Source organism: Neolamprologus brichardi, chromosome 16, assembly GCF_056152115.1.
Source record: "Neolamprologus brichardi isolate AB-2024 chromosome 16, ASM5615211v1, whole genome shotgun sequence".
NCBI lineage: Eukaryota > Metazoa > Chordata > Actinopteri > Cichliformes > Cichlidae > Neolamprologus > Neolamprologus brichardi.
In genome coordinates this window covers 6,820,356-6,845,224 of record NC_142119.1, presented here as the reverse complement: position 1 = coordinate 6,845,224, position 24,869 = coordinate 6,820,356, and the positions used below count along the sequence as shown (strand labels likewise).

Sequence of the window (24,869 nt, the reverse complement as noted above, 5' to 3'; positions counted from 1 at the left end):
GCTTCGGTTGCACACCGAGGCTCACAGAACGAGGACATTTTGACTGTCTGAAATCAAAATACAGCAAGCAGTGATAAAGGCAGGCTGGATAACAGGCTTCCACCAGGGTTTGAGTCTACTGTTACCTCCACTTTGGCTGCAAACAGTTGAGTACAGAGGGAATGATTTGCCAAAGTCATATAGAAAGTTCTCACTTCAAGTTATGAAAGTATTAACTGTCCAACGCTTTGACTTGTCTTAAAAGAAACTACTTACTGTCACATCATGAGTGAATGCATCCTGCAAACAGCAGAGGAGACCCTTTGGGGCATTGCTGCCACTGTGAGCACGCACGAGCACGCACGAGCACGCTTCCGTTCCCGTGCATTCCCATCCAGTTATTAACATTTCAGCCGTATCAATTATAGATAGGTGAATTTCCCCACTCAGATGTACCAAAATCATTCAGACATTCCTTTGTTGGAATTGAAGCATCAATATTTCAACCGGCTGCCTGTTTGTTGAGAGGCTGAAAGGTTGAAAAGCCCACTGTGCTTTGCTCAGTTTTGCTTCTTTCGCGCTGTGCTGTGGAAATGAAAAGCATACTTCTCTCTCTTGTCTCCCTGCCCCCAACATTTTTTTCCACTTTTACTCTACATTCACTTTGATACATTAGATGCTCTTTCTCTCTCGGTTTTGTCTCTCTGACATATCTATCCTCCCTTCTTTGCTACATCTGCACTTCCTTTCCCCTTCCTCTCTGAGTTTGTTGCATCCATTTAAACCCCGGCCGTTTCCCAGGAGGAGGAAATCTACAAGAAACACCAGCAGCTGATTTATTTATTGTGGTGCATGCATACTGAATGTGTACATGTGTGTTTGTACACTGCCTTTAAAGAACTCCAGTTTGTTCCCAGTGATGACGAGCACCTTTTTTGCAAAGTCACCGTGCAGATTATGCCATTAAGAGTTCGATATTCACACTGTTGGTGGTAACATCTCAAGCTTACAAGTGCCCTACAACTCAGGGCTATTTAAGTCTGCAGGCTCCGAGTGCGTACATGTGTGTGTGTGTGTGTTTGTGTAACGGTAGGCTGAAATTTAGCTGTTAGGTTCAGAGGGCAAAGAGGCCGAAGAGAAGAAGCTGCCGGTGTGCGTCTGTGTTTGTGGGGGGAGTGTACACACAAACACCAGCACAGCCCCCTGATGTCTCTTTCATTTAACACTGTTTGGTCATAAGGACGTTATAAATGTGTTTCTTTTCTTGGGCATGTAGATTTTCAGCTCTGAGCAAGTGAAAACAGCCATTAATCTTTAGTTTGAGGGGACAAAAACACACACATTCACATTATTGGGACAAAGAAGTCATCTGTGTTAACAGACAAAGAGTACATTATGAACAAGCATATGCTTCCTCTCATACTTTTTATCATTAAAACAACCCCCTCACCATACAGTAGCATCTGTCTCTCCACCAACACTGAGCTGCGACAACAGCACGGTTATGAATGTGCATGCCCGGCCAGGCAGGACTTGTTTTATTATGTCACTATGATGAAGCAATCTCATCAATTATGGGCCTGATTGCAATTTAAGATGGGAATCTGTAATCTATAATGCATCGCATTTTGTCAAGCACTCCGGTGGCTCTGCAGAGAAAATCGATGGAGTGGAAGCCAGAACAAAGAGAGATGTTTTCATTAAGATTCATGTACAGCAGTAATTTAAGTGCAGGGAAACAGCTGAGGGGACTCAGGGAGATGAAAAGGAACAACAGGAACATCGGGAACTCCGTGAATCAACATGGCTTCCCTTTTTGCATCACGTGACCATCACCGTGGTGACATGTATGTCCATGGAAGTCTGCTGTATTTGTAATACCTGTGTGTATTTTTAAGTCAGTCTGAACTCGATAATCTGACTGAAACTGTAGCTATTTGTGTCTCTTTATGTAGCTTGTATAGATGATGAAAGATATTCCATATTCAATTATTTAAGAAAGTCATTCTCACTCGTTTCCAGTTTGTTACATTTACTCATTTATAACAATTTGAGACTTTATTGTCAAGTCTAAGCATACAGGAGATACTGTTTCTCTCTTACCTTAGCATAAAAAAGCAATTAGGAATATTTGAAAAAGATAAAAGGATACTCGAGGGAACATATAAGACACTTTTTAACGTTTGTGGTATGTTTAACCAAAACCACAGCTTTTTACCGAACTGTAGTCTCCCAGGTGACAAACCCACGATTTGCTCCGTCACCAGCACTGATGACGGATGGCCTCAGAGGCATTTCAAACGTCTGTGGTCTTCATCTGCGTTGCCATCGACCTCTCCTACAACAACAGCACTTGCTGCCCTGAGATGAAAATGTTCTGCTTTATTTCACCTTAGAGGCACGCATGCTTGGTGTCGCTGTTATTCAGCACTCCCAACAGTGCGGTATGAAGCACTCAGGAAATCAAATAGGTTTATAATTGCTCAAAGCTGAAATGCCAGCTGTCCCAGAGGGCGATGGGAAACAATGCAGCTTGGATATGTGTCTCTCCTGGAAGACATTCTGAGCGTTGTGCTTGGTCGGACACAAAAATAGTTTTGTAATGAATGGAAAATATCTAGGTGGGAGTTCAAACCCAGCCTCAGAACATGGCATGAAGATGAGCGTGACCATCAGAAATCACCACACTAGGTTTCTCCTTCAGCTGAATGTTAGAAAATTTAGAGGGACGTTTTTTTTAAAGCCTAACAGATTTATGAAAAAGTGTTGAGCGCCAGGCAAACGATGGTAAAGAAGTCCATCTCTCTCACAGGTTTTTGGCTCTAGTTCTTCAACCTGATTGTAACCTAAATATATTCTGTGTGAGTGTTCACAGTATTTGTGAAATCCAGGTAAAACGCTTCTCTGGATTGAACTTCTGGGATCGTCAGGTAGAGTTTCAAAGAGATGCTTCCTGAAGTTTAACGTATGAGACAACAGCTGGTTCACTGCTTCAGAGCTTCCTGTAAGCTCACTGCACTGCTCTGTCTCTGAAAACAGGATCTCTATTTTGGAATGAACACACACACACACACACACACACACACACTGAAAAGTGCAGCGTCAGGGTCCATTGGGGGCAAACTCAAATCATCCTGACAGCTCCCTCCTCTCCTCTTCCCGTCTGGCCCTTTTCCCATTCCCTTCGCACTATTCATCTCACCCTTCCTTGCCCCTCCCACCCTCACACTGCCGTCCAGTAGACCCCATCTATCATCTTTTATCCTCCTTCATTTACGTGTCCTCTTCTCTCCTTTAGGGTTCATCTTCTCCTGTCTCTGTTTCCAGCTAATTTCTCCTCTTTTTGTCCCTCCTAAACCAAACCATTATTGAGCATCGCATATCAGAAAACATACACTTCCTTTAAATGCTTTAAATGCATCTGCTCTCTCTTATTCATGATTCGTGCCTATACATCACTTAAATTCCTTTTCTAAGTCAGCCTCCTCTTATTCAGCGGGACCACACCCTGTTAAGATGCTATCTGCTAATATTGAAATGACATGCAGCATGAGGCTTCCATAAACCTGCATAAAGAGCAGAAGCAGATGCTGGGAGTGGATTCTGGCTCTAAAATAAACCCTTATAGCGTGTAAAAGGCAGACAGTCACATCACCGTTTTCACGGCTGCATGGCTTAAACAATAAGCACGAAGTAAAGCAGTGAGTTAAAAAGTGATTTATATGACAGAGAAGCACCAGCCGACATTAATGCTTTCACTAATGATTTAGACCTTGTCTTTGTACTCTGCCTCAATCAATCATTTCACTTCACGCTAGCTCTTCTCTTCTCTTCTCTTCTCTTCTTTTCTCTTCTCTTCTTTTCTTTTCTTTTCTTTTCTTTTCTCTTCTCTTCTCTTCTCTTCTTTTCTCTTCTCTTCTCTTCTTTTCTTTTCTCTTCTCTTCTCTTCTTTTCTCTTCTTTTCTCTTCTCTTCTTTTCTCTTCTCTTCTTTTCTCTTCTCTTCTCTTCTTTTCTCTTCTCTTCTCTTCTCTTCTTTTCTCTTCTTTTCTTTTCTTTTCTCTTCTTTTCTTTTCTCTTCTCTTCTCTTCTTTTCTTTTCTCTTCTCTTTTCTTTTCTCTTCTTTTCTTTTCTTTTCTCTTCTCTTCTCTTCTTTTCTCTTCTCTTCTCTTCTTTTCTTTTCTTTTCTTTTCTTTTCTCTTCTCTTCTCTTCTTTTCTTTTCTTTTCTCTTCTCTTCTCTTCTCTTCTTTTCTCTTCTTTTCTTTTCTTTTCTCTTCTCTTCTTTTCTTTTCTCTTCTCTTCTCTTTTCTTTTCTCTTCTTTTCTTTTCTTTTCTCTTCTCTTCTTTTCTCTTCTTTTCTCTTCTTTTCTTTTCTTTTCTCTTCTTTTCTCTTCTTTTCTTTTCTTTTCTCTTCTTTTCTTTTCTTTTCTTTTCTCTTCTCTTCTCTTCTTTTCTCTTCTTTTCTTTTCTCTTCTCTTCTTTTCTTTTCTCTTCTCTTCTCTTCTCTTCTCTTCTCTTCTCTTCTCTTCTCTTCTCTTCTCTTCTCTTCAATCTGAGGTGTATCAAATACAAACATTGCTAAATCAGTAGTATTGTGATACTGTTATTTTGTCACACGCACCTGTCTGGTGAGCAAAAGTCCGAGCGACGCGACCAAGAGTAAAGGGAGAGTGATGTGATGTGACACTAGCCTGAGGGCAGGATGGCAGAAAGAGAAAGGTGGGAAGAGAGATGAAAAGCCTATATGACAGAGGGAGGAAGAACATATGGAGTGACAGTGGCTGTTCAATTACCAGCTGTGGGCATTTAGCAGCTGCCTGCAAGTTTGAATTAACATCACAGTGACTACAAGCAGGAGAGTCAACGTCCAGACAAGTATCCCAACACAGACGAGCTGACGGTTCTTCTCTGAGCCTGGATCTGTGCCACGACACATAGTTTGAGTTTATTTACCTGCTTTTGAGACGGGAAAACTCCTGCCCAGGCAAACCTTCAGGCGGATGCCTTCCTCCCCTGCAGGTTGGATCACGGCCATGCTGCCAATTTATTTGTAGAGAGAGGGGTCTCGTTGTTGTTGCTGCATAGTAGTTTGTTCATCCCTCGTCTGCCACTCAGCTACACAGGCAACCAAATAACAACAGCTTCTATATGCTGAAGCAATAAACAACATCTGCAGTTACTTACAGCTCCTGTATAGGGCCCTATTTGTGCTAAAATGACGTTCACGTGCTGACTCGATGCAGGGCAGCACATCTGGATGGTGAGCAACGCAGCCAGTTGGCGAGACCTACATAAATGTTTTGTCATGAGCTCAGTCCACATAGAGTGTGCAGCGTGAAGCCTCACAGTCACAAACCAATGAGACTTCCTCCGTTTAGTTTTGTCTCTTCAAATGTTTCCATGTGATCTTTTCTCGAATCTCAAATCTCAGATTCTAAAAAAGTAAGAAACCAGAAACAACAATGATTTAAAGTGTCAAAGTGTTGCTTTCTCAGGTTATTCTTCTCCAAACTAGAGAAAATGCCTCGAGGACATAACCAGTGCGGAACTAATAAGCAGACACTTCAACCCCAGTGGAAGGTGGGATTAAGTTATCCTCCACTGCTTGAGTGACCTGATGTTACAGAAAGAGAAATTAGAAGATTTGTTAAGCTCCGAGGTAGTGATTTTAGGAAGCGCACATGAACACATGCACACACAAGCACGCACGAGCACGCACACACACATACACACACGCCTCAAGGTAGCGTAGGTAATAATGATAATATCAGTCCTCTGATTTACAGACACTCCCTGGTGCCCTGAAGGTGCCCCTGCTATCTAGTCTGTGTGTCTGTGTGTGTGTGTGTGTGTGTGTGTGTGTGTGTGTGTGTGTGTGTGTGTGTGTGTGTGTGTGTCTGTGTGTGTGCAGTAGTGAAGGACTGAGCCTGATCAATGTGTGTTAAAGCCATAATGAGGAATCGATTGGTTGTCGTGGAGACTACTGGTGGACACATACACATCCGCACTTATATACACACAAACACACACTGTCCAGCTGTCTGCAGTAACAGTCCTATTACATGATATCGGTGAAGTCAGTCATCCTCCTTACTTTCTGTTAACGGGTTTGGTGACAAACTCACTGCTGCTTTACGTTTCCTCAGGTATACACACAGGTATACACACAGGTATACACACAGGTATACACACAGGTATACACACAGGTATACACACAGCAGGGAGCCACAACAATCAGCTGTGAATATTTTGAATAAGAAATAAGTGGGAGCGCTACATGATCTTTTCCTTCGTTCTGTGAATGCTTTACAAATACTTTGTTTTGACATTTAGCCTCAGACTGTATAAAAAAGATGGGCGGAGCAGCTGCAGCACCACCTTTTGGTTTTTGCATTCGCATTTTGAAGCCTTGACTTTGGGTGTTTAGGTGTTACAATACCTTACAGTGGTGAAAACCACAAGCGCACACACACAGCTACTGAGTGCAGACCTGTGTGAACAAACAGGATTTGAGTTTGTTTTTGAATGTTGGCACAAATGTAACTGATCTCAGGTCAGCTGGTTCCAACAAACCGCCACACTGGGATCTGATCCTGGGCCAGTTCGCTGTCCTTCCATCTCATCTTTTTATTCCGGAGTAAACATATTTATTGGAAATGGTGGAGCATTAACTTATTAGCATGCTTGGTTAAAAAGGAACATCCATACACTGTATGAGTGCGTTACACAGACTCTAACAGCTGCTAATTCCTGCTGAGTATCATGAAAATGAAAGCGTGGCAAAGGTTTTATTGAAAGTCCGTTAGTACAATGAAACACACGACAAACTGCATTACTTAAGATTTGTGTTGAAAATGCTTTAAAAGGATAATAAACCACAAACCTGGCTGGAAGGTGCAGGTCAGTGAGGGTAAAGCACAGCAGACAGCTACTGTGTCAGCATCCAGCAGCCAGCCAAAGCAGCCATGCTCTTAACTTTACACAATAAAGTTTATGATAAAAGTACAGCCCATGGAGAGCTATTATGAAGGGGTAAAGTGGCTATAGAGAGCAAAACACTCTGAGTGTACCAGGCTGTGGACATGCGCTGTTGCAAGAAGCACTTGTGATTCCCAGAGGCTTGCTAAAACCACCAAACCTATAATTATTTCTTGTCTTGACAGTGAGTTGATAGTTTTATTCACTTCCTTTCGAACCACTTTAAAACATCACCGATATGTTTAGCTTAGCTTAAAGTCCGTTGCATTGTTCATATGACTAAAGCTGCAAAGTGTGTCTGCATGCATGCACGTGTGAATTGCTTGAATATGAGGTTAATGTCATTTCCTTTAAAAACTTTCTCAGAAGTCTATCAAGCTAACATATCATCCCCCCAAAAACATTTAATAGATAGAATTTGCACCAACGCTTTAACAGGCGTTCGTCCTCTCTGTTTCCTCTCCGTGAAAATCCTGTCACACTTAAACGCCCACCTGGCCCGGCTTCAGCTCTCTTTGTTGTCACCGGCCGTGTGTGCTGCACAGACGCTCCGTCTGCTGCTAAGGGCGCCCCTGATGTTTGAAAGAAACGTGCAGGTGTAAGAAGACAACTCCCAACCCAAAAAGAGGGAATGTGTGGAAGGCAATTAAAAAGAATCAGGGGTGGAAGTTCATCTGTATCCAAATCTTTTGCTTGCTTCCCGGCAGGCAGGCTTTGGAAAAGCCTTGGCTTCTCTCGTTTCTGAAACATCCCCAAAACACAAACAAGCGCAGGCACACAAATCTCTCAGAATGTCAAATGTTAGAGGTGGTTTAAGGCCTTCTTTCACAGCTCAATTTGTGCTCACAATCCTCACTTGTCCTGGTTTCCAGTGTTCCCTCCCATGTCATGCAAACAGCTCGTTAACAAATACATTTTAGGGAGAAGTGTGGGAGAAGCACATTTGGGGTTCGTGTTATTCCCCGTGGCCAGTCTCAGTACATCACTGATTGGCCTGCAGTGAAATGTATTGGGGTGATGGGGTAAGATTAAACAGTTTGTCAGAAGCTGTGAACCTCCTACACACAGACAGATTGGGAACCCTTCTATAGATCAGTGTGCATGGCCACAGGCTCTGTGTGTGTGTACATGTGTTTACATGTGCGTGGAAGCAGGTCTCATGCGAGCGTGTAGTAGTCGTGTAAGTCTTTGCTTTCTACTAAAAGCACAGAGCTGGAGGGAGGACGGCTGGCACGAAGCACACCTGTCTCTGTCTGTCTTAGGTGTGGAGCTGGCAGAGTGAATGCAGTGTCATGTTCCCTCCCAGACTACATCCACGCTGCACCGGCTAAATCTCAAATCTTCTCCTCTTCGTTTTGACCCTGCTTCTACACCTGAAAACTGAGCTTTTTCCAAAATGCTTTCCAAAAGTGGATAATGCCGGCTCGAGGACAGCTGGGCCTCGGAAAAATTATCATGTTGGGGTTTTTTTTTGTTTTTTTGCCACCTGCCTATGTATCTCGCTCGTAATCTCATGTTTTTTCCCTATAAGTACAATTAATGAAGCAGAGTTAAACATAAAAACATGTAAAAGCTCCCCTAATCCTTCTTCACCATCTCTGCTTCTTCTCTCTTACCCACACACTGGCTCTTAGCCACTGGTTATGTGCCTGACAACATTAAAACAAGCCACGCAGAGGAAGAGAGGAAAGAATGACAGTAGAAAGAAAAGAATAGAAATCATTAGAAAAAGCGCAGGCCAGAACAAAGAGAGAAAGGAGATCTTGTGCTGGTGTGACTAACTGTTAGACAAAGTTGTCAATGCTAGAGAGGGGAGGAGGAAACTGTCACCACAACGAGGCGTTCTCTTGGGGAAATATGACAGGAACTCTGACACGTACACATGCGCGCGCATCCACACAGATGCGCGCACACATGCTCGCAGTGCGCTGACAGCTCGCGTCATAACTGTGTTAGTTCCTCACAAAACATGATGGGAGAGTGGGAGGTGTGTGACCCTCATTATGTTGGGAGGTGGCTCACCTGTCAGACTGCACGCTCACACACTGCTGTCTGCTTCGTCCTCTTCATCGCTATTGTTCGTGGGATTTATTGTACAAGGCAAATGTTATAGGGAATGAACATGTTTGAAAATGCTCACTGAGAGTACAACATGCTGAAAATGTTACTCTGTAAAAAATGTACCACCTATTTATTATGGCAGGATGTGTCAAGTAATGAGAAGGAGCACAAACTGGAAGGCGCTGACTAGAGTTAAAGGCATAAACTGTACTTAAAAGATGGACACAGCCACCTTGACTTCACCTGTGGGCTAGCAAACCCCCGTTTTGAAGCTTTTAGTATTTATTTTAAATTTGGAACCAGAAGTAATCATATTCGGATGAGGGAAGTGCTCATTTATCAGGTTCATTTATCACATTTATACATTGTATGAGTGCTAGCCCTAATTAACATTGTAGTTGTTAATTAGGGATAAATAACATAGTATTAAATTACTGGTATTACAGTTTAAAGGCTTCAGCACAGCTGTGAGCCTGCATTAAATGAGTGGAAGAAAATGGATGGATGGGATTGCAGAGACTGTTTGGACATGCTGTGAGTACACTTAACCTCAGACATAGTCATGTTTTTGTGTCAGCCTGTAGGCCTTTCTCCTCTAAAGTGGAGTATTTTAACACGGGAGTGCATGGAGCCGGCCCCGAGTGCCCATTTGGCGAACTGCAGTTTTTGTCACGTTGTCACACGTTTTTCGACCACAGAGGTCGTGTCTCTCTTAAATCCTGGCACCTCATTATGAGGTTTAGAGTCTGGGCTGAATAGTTTTTGTAGAGTTATCACTATCCATGACAAAAAACATCTATCTGTGAATGTGTTTTGGCCTCTTTGTCCACAAACAGTAGCATTCATGGCCAGCATTGGAGTTTTTCTTAACAAAGCTTATGGAATTTTATTCCTGGAAAAAGTACTCTGTTACATTACTTGGCATTACTCCATACCATGGCCTGTAATGCACTATAGCATATGAAGTTAACAATATAAACCTTAGGCTACAGTCCGACAGACCAACACTAATCCCTATCCTGCTGAGGACATGAATTTTCTTCTAGTGTTTTCTTTTAGGGTCGTTGCATTTCTATTGTAGAAGCATTTACAGGCTGGAGGGTTCAGCGCTGAGTGTGGCGGCTCAGCACTGCCGTCGTTACCTGTTTAATTACAGGCTGCTATGCTGGGGTCTGCATACACTCTGCTTTAACACCAGTCTGGGTTCTTTGGATGCAGTTTGCACTTCACCATCACACTCTTGTCCTTTCATACAATAAAAATAAAAATACTTCTCACGTCATGACTCCTTAAAAGTTGTAGACCACGCTGTAGTTTTCCTCCTCCCTGCACGGGACCTGAAATCAGCTGATCATAGCGCAAGTGCAGATGTGTGCGCATCCTGCAGAGAGCTCAAGAAAGTTTGTAACAAAGTAACAACATGAGTGTAACTTTAATGCGCATTACTAATGCATGCTGACAAATACTGAAAAGACCAACTGGCCTTATATATGTTTTTAACTGTATTATGTCTGTACCGCATGTTTAATATGCAGTGGTACATGATCCATTAATCCACTGGCTCACTGGGAGGTTTTCTGTTTCCACTGTAAAGTATTTTTGAAATGTATAAACCTTTTAAACTCCAGGGTAAATGGAAGCGTGTCCATTTGATTACTTTAGAAAAATGTTGAAAGCTCAGTGTTGAAGCAATTCATGTGACTCATGTGGTCAGAAGTAGGCGATGGACAAACATCTACAGGGGGAGGTCAGCCAGAGTTTTGTTTTGCTGTAAGAAAATTAGCTGCTGGAGGAAATTCTATTGAGGAAGCTATTTTAGAGCCAGGCAGGTGTGTCTCTGGTATTCAGACACAGAGGCAACGCTCCTGCTGCCGCTCCGGAGATGGGCCGTAACATTTGTGCTCAGAAAACATGAAAGAAAGAAGAATAAAAATAGATGTGCAGTCAGTACCAACGTTTTACAGAGGAAAAAACAATTGCTCGCACCCGTCTGTAGCAAATAAATGTGTAATATTGAAAATAACCGTGAAATTCAGAGACACCGCTATTAAAAAGTACCAGATATGAAAAAACAAGGAAACTTTCATTTAGTTGTTGATCATCTTGATTATTTGTAGTTAACTGTGTATCGCAGTGCTTCCTGTCTTATTTAAACATAAGGATTTAACACAGCCGGAGGGAACAGCACAGACACAACCTAAATCCTTTTGAAAATGTGGTTTTGTCTTTGAAAACAAGCCGAGCAAGATGTGCGAGACGTAAACCAGAGTCATTCGGTCCACATTAGTCAATTTGTACCATCAAAGGGCCTCGTGCCCGTTCGCGGTTCAAACAGTTTGGCTTTTGTGTACGTTTGTGACTTTGACCCTTTAACCAGAAATCTTGTGATTTATGGGAAACAGATCGATCGTTGTTTAAGTGCTGCGTTGTTTTGTGCTTTGAAAGCCATCAAACTTGTAAATATATTGTGTGAAAGTGGGAATCTGTTTGTGGGGATTTCTAAACTGCATTGTGTGTGACATCATGCAGAATAAAAGAGTGCTCGCCATATTACTCACACGTTCCTTTTGTTTGTACTTATATTCTGCAAACCACGAAGCTCAGCTGTAGGAGTATGTGATCAGTCGGTTACAGAATTTTAAAAAGGTTTCTTTTTCTATTTTGCTTCACGCAGGTGGTTCCTTTCATCTCGCACCATATGTGAACTGCCAGCTTCTTCTGCTGTATTTATTTGAATCGCGATGACACCCATGCCGCCGCTGATAGTAACTGTGCTTTCAGAAGTCCCTCTAGCCCCTTATAGATGCAAACAATCTGCTCTTTGCTTCCTTTTTACAGTCAAATCCAATGTGATGCCTGCCAAATAAAAAAGAAAGGAGAAGAAACTAATAAGATCAGAGTAAAAGCAGCTTGTGGGGAATTTAACAGTTTTCTCTTCCTGTAATTGAACCATCATTTCCTTTCCTCCTCTAAACACCTCATCAGTCTACTAATGCAATGCTTTCAGATGTTCATGAATATACTCGGATATTTTAGGCTGAACGTGATTGGTGAATGTGTGTTTCTGCCTGCGACCGAGCTCTGAATCGCCGCTGGAAATTCAGTCCAGGTGTTTAGTGAGGTGTGTTTGTGTGTCGCAGGTATGACTATGTAGAGATCCATGACGGGAACTCAGAGTCAGCTGACCTACTGGGGAAGCACTGCAGCAACATCGCCCCCCCACCGATCATATCCTCAGGGCCTGCGCTCCACATCAAGTTTGTGTCAGACTACGCCCACCAGGGGGCGGGGTTCTCGCTCCGCTATGAAATCTTCAAAACTGGTAAGTTTTCACTTAATATATATATATATAAAAAAGAATAAAAAACCTTTGATACTGAACAGTTTGTATTTAGTGGTTGAATCATGGGCTGATGTGGTTAGCACATTTGGGCTTCTGTGTGGAGTTTGCATGCTCTACCTAAGCCAGGCTGCTCCAGTTTCGTCCAACAGTCCAAAGACATGATGACACGGTCTGGTACTGATGGAGTTCCTGCAAGTACACCCCATCCCACAGTGCATCGGGGCAACGCGGGGTTCAGTATTTTAACCAGCAGACTGGCGGAGACAGGGGGCCACTGACCTTCTGATTGGTGGATGACCCGCTCTATCACCTGAGCCACAGTCACTCAACATACTTTTTTCTGACTTGTGTTCCTAAATTGACAATAAGTGTGGATGCCTGCCTTTGTCATCCTCCAGCCTCTCCCCCTGTGTTGGCTGGGATAGGCTCCAGCCCAGGTGACACGGATTGCAGACTCAAGCTTAATAACCTTAATAACCTGTAATGACATTTATTAAATTAGAATTTAAACTGCCAGGACAACCCCAGTACGACACTGTTGTACGGCTGACAAAGCCCTCTTCATCGGCACCCATAAAGTCTATCCAGCACTCCCAAAAAGGACATTATCACTGTAAATGACCCGCACACGCGGGCAGCCTGAACAGTGAGTGAACAGGATTTTATAAGAACTGCACCCATGAATAGGCTATTAGTAACTGTATTACAAGCTAGCAGAGGATTGAACATGCTTCATTAGGCGACCAAGACTCGTTTATCTCCCTGGTGTCAATGGAGACAGAGCGAAAACCACAAGAGACGCAGCCGAGGACCCTCGAGAGCTCTTTAGTCCGTCCAGGCAAGACATCTCTTCCCTTCATGGCACTTTGTGTGTGTGTAGAAGTGTGTGTATCCGACACGGCTCCCCTTCACGCTGCTACGGGTCAGCCAAAGCGAGACCAATTGAGATCAAGGGCATGCGAGACAGAGAGGCGCGTAGCGTCGGCCCCATGGCCATCTTGTCCCGTTCCCCCTGAAAGCATTCCACACATGCCTGCTTAATTGAGTCCTGAGCCCTGCTCCCCTGAGACACACAAACACACACATGCACACACACAGAGGGCTGAGGTTACTAACACAACACGTGTGCTTGTTGGTGTTTCTCACTTGCTGGCACCAGCGTTTTGGGATTTCTTGTCTTTCCCTCCGTGTGTGTGTGTGTGTGTGTGTGTGTGTGTGTGTGTGTGTGTGTGTGTGACTGTTACACAAGACAGAGTCCACCTGATGAACATGAGTGTCAGCGTTCAGCACCCGAGGGAGAAATAGAGAGCGACAAAAAAAAAGAGAAAGGCAGATTTGTGAATCAGTTACTTTGTTTTGAATTTATCATCGAGTCATTTCTCTTTTTCTTTGCGTGTAAACACTCGTTTGTGTCTCTTTTTAATCTTAACTCCATAATTCCAACACATTACTGTAGTTTATTCAGTAAAATGTATGTAATGTGCAGCTTAATGAGCAAGAAAAGCATTCTTTGTTCACCGCATTTCTGAGTTTCTGCCATTTGTGGTTTGGAAATGCTGATGATGTGTGCAGTTAGGCTGACATTAAAACATTAAAAATACCTTGTTTGGGTATTTTGCCATAACTACAATCACACAGTTATTGTGTTTAAATGATCAAACATTTCATTTGAGATATGAGAAATACTTTTAACTCATTCTACTTATCAACTTTTAATATGTAACCATTTAAATCCAACTCCTATGAATATCCAGGACTTTTCTTAGTTTGTGTGTGTGTGTGTGTGTGTGTGTGTCCAGCCTTTTCTGGCAGTAATGATGGAGCCATTTGGAAAATTCAAGCTGTTGTCATACGGCTAACAAGATCTTGTTATCCTGGAAGGTGCAACTGAGCGTCTGGTTGTGTGGATGACTAGATTTTGTGTGTGAGTGTATGCTAGACAATCTGTATACCCTCATGGAGAACCATCTAAATTTATATCTGTTTTTGGCACCTGCACATTCAGTTCTGTTCAATGAAAAAGAAAGATGAAAAAGCTTCTCTTCTCTTTTCCTGCATTTTCACGGCCTCCACTTACGGGTAAATATAGTCTCACTGCTTGGCACAAAAATATGTGGAACAAAACAAGACAGAAACTTCTTGAGAAGAGCTTTAAGTTTATGCATTGTCCTCTTTAAAAAAAAACAAAAAAAAAAAACCCTTCATCACAGCTCTTCTTCTTTTAAATTGTTCCAAAATTTAAATTTATGACTATTTTTTGCTTTGATGTGATTCATCCGTTCACTTTGTTGACCTTTCTCTCATTTTATTTGATTTTTTCTGTCCTCTTTTGCCTCCAGTAGCCGTAAACATCGTTGCACCTTGAGACACTGTTTACTGGGGTGAGAGCCTTGCTGTTTCTTGGAAGAGGAAGGCTTGATTTCTCAGGAGCATAGAGTTCAAAATTAAATTAAACTGAATCTTTCCAATTCAAAAAAAAAAATTCTTTGTGAATCTGAAGCTCACACTGAAGTCTTTGTTATAAGAAAGTTCAGTGATTCGCTCAGTTTCAGTGCCCTGTGTTGCTGGATTGTTAGCATTTCAATGCCTTAACTCGCTTGGCTGAACATTTAGAGGACGCCTTCCTGTTGCTGGGGTGTGTTATGGAGTGAGGAGTAGGTTTGCATGGAGAACACAGGCACATGTAATGCATTCACACATACATGTACACGAGCATGGAAGGCTCACGCGTGCACGCCAGTAGCCGCCATTAAAGTCGAAGCACATAAACAGACATAAAATATAAACAACGGAAATGTCAAAACAAAAACAACGTGCTACTGTTGTTATTGTTTACAGCCCTGTTACTATGGAGATTGTAGTAAAATTCCAGCCAATGGAAACACAGCCGCTATTATGTGATGACCAATCAAATTTCACTGTCTAGGCAGTGTGCCCCCAGCTGTTATTGTGACCCAGAACTCACCACACACACACGAATTCAGTGATGCAGGCTGAATGGTTACTCACAAATGCAGGGCAGCTTGCGTGTCTGCATGGAGATGTTAATACACACACACACACACACACACACACACACACACACACACACAGACTGCTTATCTTTGCTCTAGTGGACATTTCATTAATTAATAGTGTAGACGCACCCTGGCCTGAACTTCAGCCGAGCCTAACCTTAAACCTTTAACACTAACCTCCCCCAAAAACCGAACGCTCACACTAACACTGAGTTAAAAACGCGACCTCGTGGGCAACAGTTTCTGACCTAAATGTGAAGTGAGTGAAACTGAGCAAAACAATTTCTGTGAGTAATACAAGCACACCCACACACACCTTCCCACACATGCGCACACTCAGACACCTCTCTCTATACACGCACTCGGCGTGTAATGTGGAAGCTGTCGTGACGATCCTTCCGATTACCGCTGTTGTTTACTTTCTGCCTAATGGCTTCAGGCACTTCCTCTCTGCCTCTGTCCGGCTACCCATCGAGTCAGTTCATTAGACTGTTAAACCAATCACGTCGCTCCCTCCTGCCGTCGCTGAATTTTATTGAAGAAAGTGGATCCAGATCTGACCTAGCAACAAGCAAAAGGTGCCCCGAGCTTAAAGGAGTGCAACAAAGAGCAGAATTGTCTTTAAAATATTCAATAAATTTACAGTTAATTAGGAATCTTTCACTTATCTGCAGAGTTTCAGCTCCAAAACAGATGCAAATATCAAATTTCCAATGTTTCACTCCGTTACACATCAGTGAAGAATCACAGTGTTTTGAACTTTTAGTAAACTGGAGTGGGATGACTACAGGGATGACAGTTAGTTTTCATGTCAGAGTGAGTTTATAAAGAGAAATCCTCAGTGATGCAGTGACAGAGGCTCAAATGTAATGTCGGAGTTTCAGCGCCACCAGCCTCCAACTTAAACAACGCTGCAGTGGAATCCAAACACACATGGAAAGCAAGGCTGCGGTTACGCTGGAGCTGTTAAACTGTGTGTGGTCGCCTTTCTTTGTGTGTATGTTACAGTAAATCTGCTCTGCATGTGTGTTTGTTAGAGATTGATGAAAGGAGAGCCCAAGAGCCTGGTGAAGGCTTCGAAAAGAGCTTGAATAAAAGTAGAGCTTCACATAAACAAACGTGCAGATTTTTATGGGAATTATATTTTATGTTCACATTTAAGATAAATAAAAGTGTTTACATGCACTCACAAGCTTATAATTTTAAAACACACACTGAGAAAGTTGGTCCTATCTCTTAGTGCCTTGCGAGCCTTAAGCACCATCACCAAATCTACCCAGCAACACACACACACCCTCATGCAGACACACACGCAGCAAGCTAACCGCAGTTCCCCAACCCTTACAAGTTAAACACGTGTTTCTTTCACACCTACCCGCTTCAAACAGATGGGAAGGAAGGTGAACACAAAAGGAAATCGGAGAAGGTGGAGGTAGAGAGCGAGACGGGACAGACTGGAGGAAGATGGGAGAAAGGAGGGCACAAGTGTTTTTGCAGAGTCCACTAACGTGAAGTAATGAAAGGGGAAAAAATCACTGCGGGCAGAAAACTGGTCAGGCGTTTACTCTACACATGCACGGGCACTCGCACTAATAGTCACACGGGCTCACGCTATTCAGTGATGGACTCTGCAGGGGGGCCAGACGCAAAGAGAGACAGTGTTTGTCTCTGGGTGAGCGTGTGTTTGCTCGCATCTGAGGTCACCGCACGAGGGAAAAGGTCACAATAACAAGAAAAATAGACCAGGAAGGAAGAGGAAGAACTGGGATATATGCATGCAGGCCATCTTTATCAAACTAAAAATAGATGACGTTGTGGAAAATAAATGATGCCAGAAATAAAGGAGACATTCATGCAGATCGGTAAACAAAGCAGAATGTGAGAAAAGTCCACAGACGATGCTTTGGTTTATCGGAGCTGGCATAAATCAGTCACATGTCCCGGCAGATTTATGCATTTGCTGAGTGAAATTCCACAGACTGAAATAAAAGCAGGGAGGAGACAGAGACATGTGTTGTATTTTGTTCATTCGCAAATACGATGAGCGATCGCTGTGACCATGTGGACGATGCCGTAAGAACAACTAAGCATCTGTGGTGTCTGAAGTGTTCGTGTGCGTGTCATCAGGGCCGAGTGTCGACTATGAACAGCAGAAACATTTGTCTACTCGTCTTTAGTCATTCAAATTTCCTTTACACGCTGACTTACGCTCACTATTAGCTGCAGTGATACATTACAGCGGGTCTGTTTCTCCACAGTACTTTGATACATTTAGAAACATTTTTGCAGCTTCCATGTAATTTTGTAACACAAGTACAAAGTAAAATGTCACCTTTAATGTCATTTGATCAGATAAAATATACATTCAGTTTATGCCAAAGACATTTTCCTTAAAGATTAAGCATTTGAACACATAAACCTTTGATTTTATATATTTATATATTTTGGATTTTACTCAAAAATGTTGCTTCATGTTTATTTAGGGTGAATTTTTTTTTTTTGAGTGTACGCCATCTGTTTAGTTATGCATGTAAGTCAGAATGAAACAGACTTAAAGCTCCAAAAACCCTTTGGGTTGCTGTTAAAAGCATAAAACACAAGCTGTTGGCACTAAAGAATTCAGCTGAAATGTGCCTATTGTACAGGTTGTTGCAAACACACGTAGTTTAGGTTCATTTTTACAACGCCACAGAGCACACAGTGTTTTAGTGTCTGCTAACTTCTCTTCATTAACTCATGAGAGACATGGGGTACCCTAAGAGGCTTAGACAGTGTTTGGTCTTATGGCTGGGTGGCCTGGAATAATGGTCCAGTTGGTGCAAGCACACTGTGTGCGTGCATTAATAGAGAGGGTAACACCGCCCTGTCACAGCATGTTTATGTGTGCGTGACTGTGCGCATGTATTATGATGTCTAAAGCTCCTCTTAACTGCTGGACCACCCATCCATGACACTGTCAGCAGACCGTCTGTCTCTCTCACTCCTCTTATTCTGTTTGTCTCGTACCATCTCCAGTGTTGCTAATTTTTCTTAAAGATTACAGCGGGTTTGAAACTCTCTGCTTTTCCCCAGGAATTGTCAGCAATAAAAAGTCTGGCTTTAGTGCACTTAAAACGTGGGCTGATCCTTTTCTTTCTGCATACTGAAACTTGGCATTCGGTGCAGAATATTAGTGCTTTTTTGTGGTCTTGCACAACGTGGAAAAGCTGGGGATTTACCACCTTAGAAAGGCAATATTTAATATGAGTTGACTGTTTGTGTTTGTTTTTTTGAGCTGGAAAAACAAACAAAGAAATTAGCCGTCTGTTATCTTACAGCTTTGTCCTCAGCCTGTGTCTGTCCATAAGATCGGCCTTTATGTGAACTCGAGCTACTTAAGCACACACATTGACACTCTGTAGCCCCAATCAGACATATATTATGTGAAGTGGATGTTTTAGTACCTAAATAAAACTGAGATAGCAGAGCTGGGAGTTATGAAACAGAGAAACATGCACTGAGTTGAGTTTAAAGTGCTCGCCTCTAAAAACAGCACCTCTGGGTTTCTGCCCAGAGTAATAGCATTAGTTTGAAGTGTAATGAGCGCCGACATTCTTCTCTAAACAAATCTTGTTCCGAGATTTTTCCAGTTAATGATTTAAATCAACGTTTAACTGCTATTAACATGACGTTTTGATTAATGTACACAACGTTTTGTTTCTCTGTCTTCATCCCAGGTTCAGACTGTTCCCGTAACTTTACCAGTCCCTCGGGCCTCGTCGAGTCCCCGGGATTTCCCGACAAATACCCCCACAACCTCGAGTGCGCCTTCATCATCATTGTCCCGCCCAGAATGGATGTCACCCTCACCTTCCTCACCTTTGACCTGGAGAACGATCCCCTGCCAGGTGGAGATGGAGACTGCAAGTACGACTGGCTGGAAGTTTGGGACGGGCTCCCGGGAGGTACGACATTTATGCTTTGGATCTGTCGGATCGAGTGATCACTGCGTTATTGTCACGGCTGCTGATGGAGATGTCAAACAATTTCTCAGCCTTGTCATGAGTCAGTACAGAGAGCAAAGTGAGTAATATATGTGCTCTGCCCTGCCTACATCATTATTGACCGAGGTGGAGTAGCAGCTATTTTAGAAGCTATGCGTTGGTAGATGAAAACTAAGCTTACAGGCAGGATGTTGGCACCCACTGTGGAGAAACAATGCAACTTTTCAAGGGAAAAAATAGCAACTGTTGAGCAAAGGGAGAAAAGAAAGGGAGTGAGAGGAGGAACAGTGGAGGGTGGGATATTTCTGGTCTAACTGCTACAAGAACTGGAAGTTTAGAAGGACTCCAACTCCGAGGCGCACAACCCTTGGACTGAGTTTCAAGCAATGGAAGAGGTAGAAAGAAACAGAAGGAGAAAGAGAAGTCATCGACTGCTGGGAACGCTGGAGCAAAGGAATGACCTCTGGTTTACCTTCAACAGGAGGAGTGGGAGAACAAAGCTGGGCTGGAAAGACGTCCAGAAAGACGCATTTAAATATTTGGAAAACTTTGCCAATTTTATTTTAACTTTTAAAACTTTGCTTTAAAAACTGTCAGAGTGTAGACACAGAGTATATTAAACAAGTATTATAAAGCCATTAAAAACATCAAGCAAAGACTGACTGGAATAACACAGCGCTTTCCTTTCTGTAAACATGAATTTAGCCTTAGGCACAATGGAAAAACAGAGACACGATGCACATTACGGAGGAAGCAGCTTGAAGGGATACTAAAAAAATCCCTTTCTTCAGGGGTCAGAGAGAAGAGAAGACTTCTGCTTTGAGTGATGGAGGGAGGCAACGGGAAATACAGCGAGATGAAGAGGGAGAGGGTTGGAAAGGGAAGGAAATTTACTGGGTGAGAGTCAGAGGTGAACGACTTTTAGTTTCAGGAATAAAAAAAATCCTCGACAGGAAGAGTGAAAAGGCAAGCGGAAAGAGTCTGTTTTTTTTTTAACAGCAAAAGGTGAAAGGAGTGGGAAGGAGGGAGGAGACGCCCGAGAGCCTGATAATAAAACAGCGCTCGCTCGATTAGCGGCAGAGACACCAAACGGTTGTTTTCAGTTTTTCCTCTGTGTACACATATGTATGAGTCATTTCTGTTCAGTTAGTTTTCATCTCCTAAAATCTAAACCCATCCATCCAAAATGGGAAGCCAAAAATGGAACGGCAAATATATATAATCTTTAAAAATATTCACGTGTTTGCCTCCTCTCGTTTCTCTCGTCATCTTTTCCTGCTTTCCTTTTTCCTCCCCACAATCAAGAAAAGACTTATTACCATTATTTGCTCAAGAGCCCTATTTCAAATATCCACCCATTCCAAAAGGGGAAGGGGAGAAAATCAATAGCACTGATCGATCGCCGGCTATTTTCTCTCCTCCTCCACAAACCTTCTCATGTGTGTATGTGTGTGTGTGTAAAAGAAGAAGGAGTAGCAGGATGAGTCAACTATTTGTGTAACACTCACACACACACAGACCCTTGGGCTTTAAATCACACTCATCTGTTTGTGTTGACATATACAAGTTGTGGTATTAGAGAAGAAGACAGTAGAGGAATCACTTAGATCTGCACACACACACACACACACACAGATGTACAGTATGTGTGTATTCGTATATATTAGTGCACTTTCTCAAACCGTGTCCAGATGGATGAAAGGAGGGAGGTGAGGACATGAGGGGGTGGAGTGATGAGCAGATGCAGGAAAATCAGTGCAAGTCATGAAGGATACAAATAAACAAGCGTGAGGTTAAAAGATGAAAAACATAAGATTATAATCTCGACCGTTGGACGAGTGCGATGTTCAGTAACACACAAACAAATAAATGATGACTAACTGCTGTTTGATTGACAGTGGGCCCTCTGATCGGTCGATACTGCGGGACCAGGGTGCCTCCAGAGATCCAGTCATCCACTGGGATCCTCTCTCTGTCCTTCCACACGGACATGGCCGTGGCTAAAGATGGCTTCTCGGCTCGCTATAACATGACGCACAAGGAAGTCAGCGAGAGTAAGCTGGAGTTTGTAGCGTGTTTTCTCTCAAAATAACGCAAAAGAAACACGGATATTGGTCAAGATCTGCTCCCCCTCTCCTCTTACAGCCTTCCACTGCAGTAACGCGTTCGGCATGGAGTCAGGAAAGATCACCGACGACCAGATCACGGCATCGTCGACCTTCGCCGACGAACGCTGGCTGCCGCGACAGGCCCGACTCAATTACAACGATAACGCGTGGACGCCCTCGGACGACAGCAACAAGGAGTACATACAGGTATGAGTGTGTCCATCCAGAAACCTCACACGGTTCCAAAAGCCGCTCCTCGAACACCTCGAGCTCTAGAAAGATTATTTCACGGACGTTTCACTGTTTTATTTCCAGACCAGGGCGCAAATTCAAAACCCTAATCCGTAAATGCAGAAGTTTACTCTGCCTGAACTAAAAACAGACTGCGCTCCCATCTTAACACCATATTTTTCCTCGTGTTGACATATCACACATAATAACTCTACCGCAGATATATTTGTCAGCGTATGTGGGAGAGCAAGTGAGAGAGAGAGAGCGAGTGGGAGGTGTGGCGCTATCAAGGTTTAGCAGCTCCATGCCCGGGTAAGGCATTGTTTCCTGTGTTCCAGCTCTGTGCCAACTTTGTGCCATCCCTGAGCTTGAGTTATGAGGCTGTCTGGGTGAGATGGGAAGGGAAGGCGAGGCCGACTCACCCCCTAAGACGGGGAAGACTCAGGCGGGTCAGAGGGCTGCTTTTCAGCCAGACACCTTTTGTAAACAACAGATTACCTTTTTGGTTGTCACGTAGGGATAGCCTCACAAAGCCAGCACGCAGCTTTAGCGTTGCGCTTTGCAAAGGGACAAATACCTTTAGGGGGAATGGTTTTGCTACAGGTGTGTTTTGTAGAAGAAGCTTTAACCTTTAATGTAACTAAGTAGTAAACATGGGATCTTTATTGGGGTTTCTTCCAGTTCTTTAAAAGGAGAAAGCATTTATAACTCACCAGTATGTTTAAAACGACTCCGTTTTTAAAGCCATTTACACATGTTTCCACATACATATCCTTATAGATTCATATTCATGCACACATGTTTAAAGGGGAGGATAAGGAAGCTTTCAGGACTTCTATCGATCAAAGAGCAGGCAGAACAGCGAGCCTCGACCCTGATATGTCTGTTTCAGCAGACGAGTGACTTTCAAGATTGATTATCACTTAAACCTGTTTGACCTATGACCCCTAAAGCATTGCCTATTGAACGTTCTTTACAGGTTGCATTTGTCAACTAGTTAGGATCAGCTCAAGAATGGATTGACTAACCGCTGCATACCTTCTGTGTTTATATTAGTCCTTTAAGGGATACGACTTCCTGTTTCAGACGTATGGCATTTACACTTTCCTTATTTATTTTATCTTTATCTTGGAACCTTTTTTGCAAGATGCTGCATGCCAGATTGCAAACTGCTGACCTTAACTTCTCCTACAGTTTTCTGACTTGCCTGGCTGCCAGCTGCAAGGCTCAGTTTATTCCCAGGTTTCCTAAATTTACTACACAGTCAGAGTGCAATACGAGTGTGGCTGGCATCCATTTGTTTGTTAGCAGTGTCAGTAACTCAGACATTCATGCATTAAATGTTTTTAGGGTATCTTTAGTGGCGGGCTGCAGAGATTAAACATTATTAAGCACATATTGTCTATGACAGACAAACGTCTCCTTTATGTTAGCTGGACCAGTGTCACAAACACAGTAGTCACAGACATGTGGATTAGAAGCAGCACATCAGACCTCATAAAAACACAGGAAGAGATTGTGGCCAAGAGGAAGTGCACAACGCCTCTCACAGCTGAAACCTCACACCCTCAGGGCCACTCTCAAAAGTAGCTGACAGAAAACAATTTGTATAAAACGCATTATTTCATTTCCATGTTTTTCCTGTTTTTCCTCGGACGCTCAGACAGACGATGTGATCTCACAGGGAGAAACTCCCGGTTTGCGTTGGGTTTGTGTCTCTCTGTGGTCGGCGGTGCTGTGGTCGGGGCATCGTGTTCCACAGAGGCTCTCAGCTGTTCCTCTGCATTAACACCTAGCACAGAGCAATGCCTCTGCATGCATGTGTGTGTGTGTCTGCCTTGATGAGCAGCTGTCATAAATGCCAACGTGCCTCTCCTTCTTGTATCTTGCACCCTGTGGAGTCTTACAGCTTAGTGCTTGTGAGTGCAGGGCTGAGTTTTCAGATCAGGCGTGCTTTAATAAATTTAGGATAGCTCCTCTATTCTATTCTATTCTATTCTATTCTATTCTATTCTATTCTATTCTGGCCTGGCTCACTGAGATGTGGTGCAGATTGATGATGCGAGTGCTGGTGGCTCTGTTATTCTAACAGCTCTGTGATTGATGAGGGACCTTCCTTCCTTCTTTGGGAAGTCTCACTTAGCCCTCAACCCCCCTGGATTTCATTCTCTTTTCTCCCTCTTCCTCCCATACTCACTCCTCACCCCGCCTTCTCCTCTCATCTGTTCCTCTCCTCGGTTTCGTGTTATCGATTAGTTGTCTTGGTGGATCTCTGTCTGGCCCTACCGGTGCACGGCCGTGTGTGTGTTTGGTGGAAGTAATCTGGAACACCTGTCTCTCTGACAGATAACAAACGCAGCATTTTACCTCCCCTGGTGTTTTGTACGATACCTCAGTGGGACATACAGCACACACTTGCACAGCAAACACACACAACAAGTTCTGATTAATCTGCAGGTTTCTGCGGCTCCAGTCGAGGAGAGCAAATGTTGTAATCTACACTCGAACTTTTCTCATCTCCTCCTCTGCGTGTGTGTGTCTCTAAAAATGTGAAATACTCGGGTTAAAGAATCACAGGTGTGCTCTGATCCTGGCAGGTAACTCCACTAAAGCTTCAGTGATTTATATGAATACATTTTACTTCAGGTATTTTCAGACCGGCAGTGTTTGTTATAAATATGCAGCCGTTCATTAGCAGTGTTCAGTGTCTTCCTAAACACCATCACTTATTGTTTCGTTAGACTCCTTCCATATTGAGAGAATTTATAACAACGTCTTGTTATTTTCCGTTTTTATTTAAATACCTTCATCGCTCTGCTGTGTTTACTCGTTTTGGGCACTATGGAGCGAATAAATTTGAGTCTACTTCAGGGACCTTGAAATCCCGGAGTTTGAAGCTTCGCATCCTACACAGTGCTTCCCATGTATAATGCAACGCAGCGAGCGGCATGCCAGCCACGTAGTGTAGCATCCACAATCAGGACGGGGAGGTGATTATAGCTATTGTATGGGAGGAAATTAAAATGAGCCCCGGGTCATTACTATCGATCTGCCAGGAGAGAGCCGCAGAGTGGAAAGAAACCGAGAGGAGTAGATGAGGAGGGGAGGAGAAGAGAGTGCCGAACGGGGGAGATGGATGCAGATAATTCCAGGTGTATATTTGTGGGATT

General features: G+C 43.1%; 1 protein-coding gene across 3 annotated transcripts in view; it reads left to right on the top strand.

Annotated features, from left to right (window-relative positions):
* Positions 1 to 24,869, top strand: part of LOC102785402 (neuropilin-2-like) — an 87,176-nt gene that overhangs the window by 12,996 nt on the left and 49,311 nt on the right. For all 3 annotated transcript variants that reach the window (XM_006793663.3, XM_006793661.3, XM_006793662.3), the window contains exons 3-6: positions 12,158 to 12,339; positions 19,094 to 19,321; positions 21,259 to 21,414; positions 21,506 to 21,675. In XM_006793663.3, the coding sequence (XP_006793726.2) occupies positions 12,158 to 12,339; positions 19,094 to 19,321; positions 21,259 to 21,414; positions 21,506 to 21,675 (736 nt within the window). The remainder of the gene's footprint in view (positions 1 to 12,157; positions 12,340 to 19,093; positions 19,322 to 21,258; positions 21,415 to 21,505; positions 21,676 to 24,869) is intronic.